This window comes from Belonocnema kinseyi, chromosome 9 (genome assembly GCF_010883055.1).
Source record: "Belonocnema kinseyi isolate 2016_QV_RU_SX_M_011 chromosome 9, B_treatae_v1, whole genome shotgun sequence".
In the NCBI taxonomy this organism is placed as follows: Eukaryota; Metazoa; Arthropoda; class Insecta; order Hymenoptera; family Cynipidae; genus Belonocnema; species Belonocnema kinseyi.
Window position 1 is genome coordinate 27,146,914 of NC_046665.1, and position 8,998 is coordinate 27,155,911.

At 36.0% G+C, this 8,998-nt stretch overlaps 1 protein-coding gene across 7 annotated transcripts in view; it reads left to right on the forward strand.

Annotated features, from left to right (window-relative positions):
- The window catches only part of LOC117179462 (homeobox protein extradenticle), a 374,818-nt gene that overhangs the window by 84,848 nt on the left and 280,972 nt on the right, over positions 1-8,998 (forward strand). For all 7 annotated transcript variants that reach the window (XM_033371300.1, XM_033371301.1, XM_033371302.1 and 4 more), the window contains exon 2: positions 605-678. In XM_033371300.1, coding sequence (XP_033227191.1) covers positions 605-678 — 74 coding nt within the window. The remainder of the gene's footprint in view (positions 1-604; positions 679-8,998) is intronic.

An 8,998-nucleotide genomic window follows, 5' to 3' on the forward strand; every position in this document is an offset into this window, starting at 1 on the left:
ATCTTTATTATGTATTAGATACATAAATGGCTTAATTATTAAAAATCTTAAATTGAAAATAGTCAGTTTTAATCAATACATATCAATATGTAAAGTAGGGCGTATCGACAAAAAGTTGTAAACAAAGATTTTTTGAGGTTATACGCGCACTGATAAAAGAATACTCACTTTCCTTTGATAGCTTTAATATAATTCTGGAGGTTACAGCTAATAAAAAAATCTCTTATTTCCATAATCTGTTCCATCATTGTCGTTGCATTACTGTATGTATTATTCATTTGTTAACTCTCACAAGCCACACGACATGTGGCACGACCTTCTTGTATTTACGGAAAAGTAGGGTGTTAGTGTTGTGCGAACTAATGCAAGGCGATACATTTTTTTAATGCATTTCAATTTATAGGCAAAAAACTGATGCTACAATTATTATAGGTTAGAATTTTGAGCTGTACGATCAAACTAATTATAGGAAATATGTTGTTTGATCATGACTGCTGGAATGTTCACTTGTCGCTTGATCACATGGTCATAGAGAAATTTAGTTAATCACTTTCAATTGCTCATTTTAAATTTCCTCTAACAAAGCTTTTATCTGCATTTCCAGAAAACACACACTGAATTGTCACAGGATGAAACCGGCCTTGTTCTCTGTTCTTTGTGAAATAAAGGAGAAGACAGGTGAGTTTGATAACCCTCTTCTGCATCTTCTACATTTTCAACTTCGAATGCAACTTTAGCTTTGCTACTATTAGTTTAAAAGTTTTACATCTTTGTAAAATAAAAATTGTGATAACTATATTTCTCTAAAGAACAGTTTGATCTTCTTTTCTTCTTTCGAATGTTATCGATAAATTTAAATGAAAATTAAGAGAATATCGGACTATGTTATCGTGCTTGCCTGCCCCTAATATTGCAAGCAACATTCTTGAGTCGCAGTAACCCATGCAACCATTTGAAACTCTTAAATATAATTTGTGTGCAATATTTGGATTATTTTACGCCAGACATGTCCAACCCGGGGAAATTCCCTTCGAGGACAGATTTTTCAGCATTTCACTTGGAGAGCAGTGGTGGTGGAAGAGGCGTCTCGTCAGTGACGTCAGGCCACTAAAGACCTCTTCGTAGATAGGAAATAATAACTATGGTTTTAATTCTTTCATTTCAGTATCTTTATATTTATTTTCAATTATTTTAATTGAAAAGAGAAGTTTACAAAGTGCTTTTTTGGCTACATTATTGAAGATTTGAATATCACAGTTTTGCTTGGCTGATACTTTTGAAAGTCTAACAATGTACTAACATTATGCACAAGGTAGAAAGATAAGTTACAGAATGGAAATACAATGAAACCCTTCAATGGTCATCTCTTCAATAGCTCTTCCGAGAATCACCTTTAGCGGCGTGACGTCACAGAGAATACGCCTCTTCCACCACCACTGCTCTCCAAGGGAAATGATAGGTGACTGCGCTCCTGCAGAAACATCTATTCTCGGAGGGAAATTCCCTGGGTTGGGCACTCACATTCGGCTTTTGATTTTATGTTGTATCCATGAACAGTGAACAGTAAACAGTTCAGATACGTTCTGTTCGAACGTGCAAATCAGTTTACTTCTGCAGAAATGAAACAATTTTAATTGCAAGCAATTTTTTTCGACTTGGAAAGTGCAGAACGTTGCGTTCGTGAAGCGCACGTTTAAAGTAAGCCCAAATATTTATAAAACAAACACAAGTACACAATAAGTTTCGTTTTCATTTGAGAAATGAGAAGACCTGACCGGCAACGTACGCGTGCTAGGCGACTGGAGGTTTATGTCTCGCCCGTGTGGAGCGCTATATCCCTAATTGCATCTTAATTTGAGATCACTGGTAAATTCAGTCACGCTGTTTCAATTAAGTGACATACTGGTTTACCCAGTCAATGTCGGAAAATCACTGGTTCAACAGTCATAATGCAAAATATTGATTCAACCAGTGAAAATTTAATTGGTTCAGTATAAGAGATCATCATAATTCGTGGTTTGTCAAACTATAAACCAAATATCAATCCCATTCATTTGGATTTAATGAAGGGTCGAAACCATTTGATAAAATGGAATCAGAGCCGAACAGACAATGTATAATAATAATAATTATTATTATGAGCCTCGGTGGCTCAGTTGGTTAGACACTCGACTTCACCTTAGAGATCCGGGGTTCGATCCCTGAGCCGGTACATCTGGAAATTTTTCAATGTACCTTTACCGAGGTTCTGGTGGTTCGGAACCCACTCAAAGCTGTAGGTCCCCCCATCGTGTACTTGACTGCAACCCAGTTCGTCAATGATGAGGTAAAAACCAGACTTTGTCCAATATGTCTTGGCAGACTGCTGTCATCAGATTTCTTGATTGCATTATAAAAATGCGTCCGTGACTGATGATATATACCGGGACAGCCTCGTGCAAAAATGATCGAATAAAAGTCCATCTCTAATCAAAAATGCCTTCGACATGTTGGGCAGTATAAGCCTGTTACAACATTTCAACACAGAAATGTTTTTTATAATAAGATGGTTGAAATGGAGTTCGGACTAGATAATTGCCTAAAAGACCATTCAACCAGACGGTCTAACCGCAGAGTTAGACGAGTTCGAAAATGATATCGAGCTAATAGCTGCGGGCGAAGCATATAAATATCTGATTATTCTTGAATCTATGGGCATTCAACACACGATAGTTTAGACGAGCCTAACGACTGCCTGTATTACGAGACTCAGATTGATTGTGAAGAGTTTTGTCAAGTTAGCAAACAAAATCAGGGCAATCAACACCTATGCTATCCCTGCGCTTTACAGCACAACCTCTAATGCAGATCTTGACTGCACGCCTTTGAATTTGCCCTCACATGAGGCATTGAATATCAGGGCAGAGACTATAGAGGAATTAGAGTTACAATGGAGACAGAAAGCTATCCACGGGGAAAGCCCGAAAACGTTAGATCAACATGATGTGAATAGTGAGGCATCCAATATTTGGCTGATAAAGGGTGTTCTGTATTCAGAAACGGAAGGATTCTTCAAGACGTAGTTGACCGGTGCCCATTATGTGGAGATACCAATGAATCCATCGATCACATTATTATTGGCTGTCGCGTAATGGCTTAGAATATACGCACAGACATAATGATGTAGCGGGCATTATACATTAACGACTTGCCCTAAACCTAGGACTCTTAACGGAATGGATGCCTTTCTATAGATCAAGGAAAACTTTTGAGGGTAGAAAAACCGCCATCCTTAAAGAAAAAAAATGGTTAAAATTCCCCAAATTACCGATGCCCATCGACACCGATCCTAAAATTTGTGTTTAGACACCCCTAACAGCATATCCAAAAATGAAAAAAATCGCAGTCAAGGAAAACTTTTCGGGAAAGAAAAACCGTCACCCTTAACGAAAGAAAAATCGTTAAAATTCCCCAAATTATCGGTGCCCATCGACACCGATCATAAGATGTGTGTTTAGACACCCCTAACAACATATCCAAAAATAAAGAAAATCGCAGTGAACGAAAACTTTTGAGGGTACAAAAACCGTCACCCTTAACGAAAAAAAATCTTTAAAATTCCCCAAATTACCGCTGCTTATCCACACCGGTTCTAAAATTGTGTCTTTGGACACCCCTAACAACAAATAAAAAAATAAAGAATATCGCAACCAAGGAAAACTTTTGAGCGTAGAAAAACCGTCACCCTTAACGAAAGAAAAATCGTTAAAATTCCCCAAATTCCCCCAAAAGTTTTTCTTGACTGCGATTATTTTCTTTTTTGGATATTTTGTTGAGGGTGTCCAAAGACACATTTTAGGACCGGTGTCGATGGGCACCGGTAATTTACGATTTTTTTTCGTTAAGGGTGACGATTTTTCTACCCTCAAAAGTTTTCCTTCGCTGCGATTTTCTTTATTTTTTGATATGTTGTTAGGGTTGTCCAAAAACACATTTTAGGACCGGTGTCGATGGGCACCGGTAATTTAGTGAATTTTAACGATTTTTTTTCCTTAAGGGTGACGGTTTTTCTACCCTCAAAAGTTTTCCTTCGCTGCGATTTTCTCTATTTTTGGATATGTTGTTAGGGGTGTCCAAAGACACATTTTAGGACCGGTGTCGATGGGCGCCGGTAATTTGGGGAATTTTAACGATTTTTTTTCGTTAAGGGTGACGGTTTTTCTACCCTCAAAAGTTTTCCTTGACTGCTATTTTCTCTATTTTTGGATATGTTGTTAGGGGTGTCCAAAGACACATTTTAGGACCGGTGTCAAAAGTTTTCCTTGACTACGATTTTTTTCATTTTTGTATATGTTAGGGGTGCCTAAACACACATTTTAGGACTGGTCTCAATGGGTACTCTCAACCAGGATGAATGTAAATGAATATTTTCCGTAAGGGTGGGTGGCAGTCCTTGGGGGTAGTTTGGATCAATGAACATGTTTTCCTTGAGTTGTTTTAACCCCGGAAACTATTTAAACTGTTTTTCCACTGCTTTGAATCATAATTAATACAAAAAATCATCGTCGCAGAAGTAACGCAGACTTATCGCAGGATTTCAAGCCACTGGAAAGAAATAAGGCCTAAGTAGTTTTTTCTCTGTAATGGCCCTGCTAGTTTAACGTTAAGATATCAGAACTACAGGTTTAAAAAAAATTCGTAGCATCAAATTTGGCAATAGGGTATTAAGTGAGCCCTAAGTAAGCCCTAAATTGTAGTGCAAAGAAATATTGTCCAAGTCATTTCTTGCTATGTGCAATCATGCTAGCTGAACGTTAAGATAGCAGAAACACAATTTATTTTTTTAATGCGGAGCATCGAATTTGGCAATGCAGCCTTAAAATGAGACCTAAATTATAGTGGAAAGAAATATTGTCCTAGTCCTCTTTTATCTATGTGTCATTCTGCTATCTTAACGTTAAGCTAGCATGACCACCGGTTTTGTTGTTTAAATGAAGAGCATTAGATTTAGCAATGGGGCATTAAATTAGCCCTAAATGAGCCCTAAATTTCCTATAGGTTTTCAGTCCATTTTTGCAATGTGATCCTGCCAGCTTAACGGGCCTATTTTTCTCCGTGTATATGTCTGGAAAGGACTAAAAAATTTCGTAAAAAAAATGTTTTCACGTAAATTAAATATACCATTTCTCGTCAATTTAGAACACCTCAACAACATTTATAAGCTTTTTTAAAATTATAAATCGATGGGTGAGTGGAAGAACGTAGTGTCTCATTTTTGTTTCAAGAGACATCTTATCTCGCCGCGGTTCCAACACATGTCGTATCTAGCTTGTAGTTGAAGAGACGTGGTATTTCGCTCGCTGTTCAAAAAACGTACATCGCCCGCTGTTTGCAAGGTGTCACAACGCAATTACAGCACAATAAGGCCTACAGGTATTTTCTAGTTACAACACAAGACAGCGGATAGCAGGCAAGAACTAACTCAGGGTAGCGCACACCGCTGGTAGATCAGCTTCAAAGTTGACAAGGTCGAAACAACTGCCCAAGTGCAGCCAAATCGCTGCGGTGTGCCGTACACGAATCTTATATTTCAAATCTTATTTTCTCTAGTTCTTAATATTTCTCATCTATGCGGTTCTATTTCTGTGTTACTTTAGTTCTAGTGCAATATTTGAGTTTTCAAAGAAAAAAATTCTGATATTGGTCGTAGTTTTTGCTAACAAGTAAAAACAAGTACGCAATAGTATACTTTACTGTGTTATCAGTTCTATATTGTGCTATTGCGTTGTGATGATAAATTAAAACTTAAATTTTTATGCTGTGTTATTGGTGACGTACCATGTTACTCCAATCACATTGCTTGAATTTTGAAAGAAAAACTGAATTTACTTTTGAAAAGTCTGATATTTTTTCTTATTTTCAAATTATGTTTTTATATAGTTGAAAAAGTTTTGAATAAAATTGTTTCGTTTTGCCCAATATTTATGGTTCTGTGCCTAATGTGTGTTATATTAATGTGCAAAGTCAATTATTAATGGTGTATACATGCACTTATACAGTAGAAAAGTGATATTATATTGAGACGGCCAAATTGCCGTCATGCGCCCAACGTTGTGTGTCCAAATGGCGCGCTCGCCCGAAGGTTAAGGAACGTATCTCCCAAATTTATAGTTTTTCAACCCGTATTCAATTTTCAATAAAACGGCACAATATACTTTATTTAAAAAATAACTTATAAAATATTTGTAAATTATTATTTAAAATTAATAATGCTGCTGACAATGAAGAATATCTTTCAAAATGAGATAAAAATATATGTCGGAAAACCCTACGGCTGTAACATTAAATAGTTCAAGTAACTAGTATGAATCCAAGTGTCTAGGTTGGTCGACTACGGAGCGTAGTTGGTGCGCTATATATTTTTTTCTATTTTGAGTACCTAGTCTGTAATTGTAACATTATTTACTTATATATAACTGAATATTATATAGAAAATAAATCAAGAAACTGATTACCCATTACAGAACGAGGGGCTGTTCACCAAAAAACTCCGACTTCAACTCATCTTACGAAAAACATCCGTTGAGCGAGCTCGAGACGAAAAGTATCGAAGTTGCCCACTAACCGCGAAGAGTATCGCTAAAGTTCTGAGATGAAAACTATCCGTTTCGCTGGTGGGCTTAGGGTCTGCTGGTTAGGTAGTTGTAGACTTTTGGTTTGTGGACTTGGGGTTTGTGCACTTGGGACTGGTGGGCTTGGGGTTTGCTGGTTAGGGAATTGTAGGCTTAGGGTTTCTGGGCATGAAGATTATGGGCTTGGTTTTAGTGGGCTTGGGGCTCGCGGGTAAGGGGATAGTGTATTTAAAGTTTGTGGGCTTGAGATATGAGCCGTTGGGATTTACAGGCTCTCGTTTATTTAAGTTTTTGTGGCCAGATCCTCTCACCGCATGCTCCCCGAACGTAACACTTGAACCTCCTTAATGTAATCTCATCAGTAACGCCCTTATTAAATAAGTACCAATTTAAGATGTACAGATATTCCATCAAATAAGCTACTAATTGACAATATCGATAACTGTGTATATTTTTTATCATATTTGATCAAACTAGGTTTTAAAATAAAATTATAACATTGATAAACTCTTATAACTTATAACTCTTTGGATTCAACATTCTTGAACTTCACAACACACTTTGGAGATCACACATTTTCGTAAATTTTTTTTATCAGCGTTTAAAAGAATTTTTGTGTCGTATGCTTTTTTTAATTCATAGGTTTTTTTATATTTTTTTGCAGGGCTTATATTTATAGACAGGTATTCAGTTGTTAGTTCGTATTTGACATTCACATGAGCATTGTTCGGTAACATTTTTATCTCCTTTACACGGGATATTCTAATTTTGTCCCATTGTTGATCGTCTGCTAAGGGTTTAAAATTGAAAATGTCATTTTTGGACATTTCATGCACCTTGTAGAATGGCTCGTTTACTTTAGCAGATTGAATAATTTCTTTCCATTGATCTTGTGTGTACACATATTTATTAGTACAGGAAATTTCTATTCGAGCGTGCATGGAGTCACCCTCATTGTAGGTATGTCCTTTTTCCAAGTACCTGAAAAATTAAGTTATATTAGCAATAGTTATTTATAAAAATTAAGTACAAATTCATGATCATAAATGTACCTATGAGTACACGGAGAAAAAAATATGGCACAATGATATCGCAAAACCTCTATATTGCAAGAATGCACAATATGATAACGTATAATCGGGTCCTGGAGTTAAATTTTGTTGCTGTCGTCTGCTATATGGCGTCCTCAGCAGCAATGGGAAAAAGGCAGAGTATGAATGAGATCGAGCTATAAATCGGGACAATAGATTTAAAACAATCACAGGAAAAAGTAAAAAATTGCTGCAGGTAAGACCTGCAACTGAGGTTAGGAAAATAATTCTGAACTCGTCGACGCAAAATGTAACTTACAGATGGGAATCCCCATTTCTCTCAAATTTAATAAAGTTAACGACGCTGGATAGCGCTGGCGTCGTAATTTTCACTACACCTCGAATAAAAATGGAGCGATTATACGATGAAAGATTATCCAGGCAAGGTTACAAATCGGAAATTATCTTCGATTTATGTGAAGTTTATCTGGCAAGGTTAATTTTTTTCCAGTGAATCTTTCACCTGGAATCGATGTAAACTTAATCTTTAATTTTTCCTGTGATCGTTTGTTCACTACTCGAACCCTCGCTAGATGACAAAAGTAGAAATACAATGTGATAGCGTAATAAACTTAAATTATTACGTTATAGATTGCACATTTATGCGGTATATAATGTTAGAACTTTACTGTTAGATATTTCTATAGCGATTTTACTATAAATGTAATGGAAGCAATATGCATATACGTGTAGTAAATTTAATATACCATTATATTGTAAAGTAATATACATGTATAATAAAATAGAGTGCATAAAAGTTGAAAGTTCTTTGATGTATTCAAATCTTGTCAAATATTTAAAACTAAAATGATAACCTACAATTCATCGGCTAAATTCTTATTTATAATCAAAGTGCAACGTACGGGTGGGGTTTTCATCAAAATTCACTGCCAATGTCAGAATTTTTACGTGAGTGCTGCTGCTTTTAGGTTAGGTTTCTTGATTATGTATTTAATTAAACTTATCCACTTGAAATCCAGTATAACTTATGTTCAACTAGAAACAAAAATAATGCTTTATTATTTAAAATTAAACATTACTGCAAAAGTTATTTTTAATTTGTGTACAGTGAAATTACCTGACTCTTCTAAGAATTGATCAATATACATGTATATTAAATTTCCTACGCAGCCTCTTAATAACTATTTCATAGACCGTGTTCTTAGATTTACAATACAAATGTATTATTATTTATTTTATTATTACACCATTAAGCCATTTCCCTTTCGGGGTAGGCGTGACTCACTCGGCAGGGGAAAGGAGTAGGGTGTGGATGGGATAGAGATTTTTCAGATT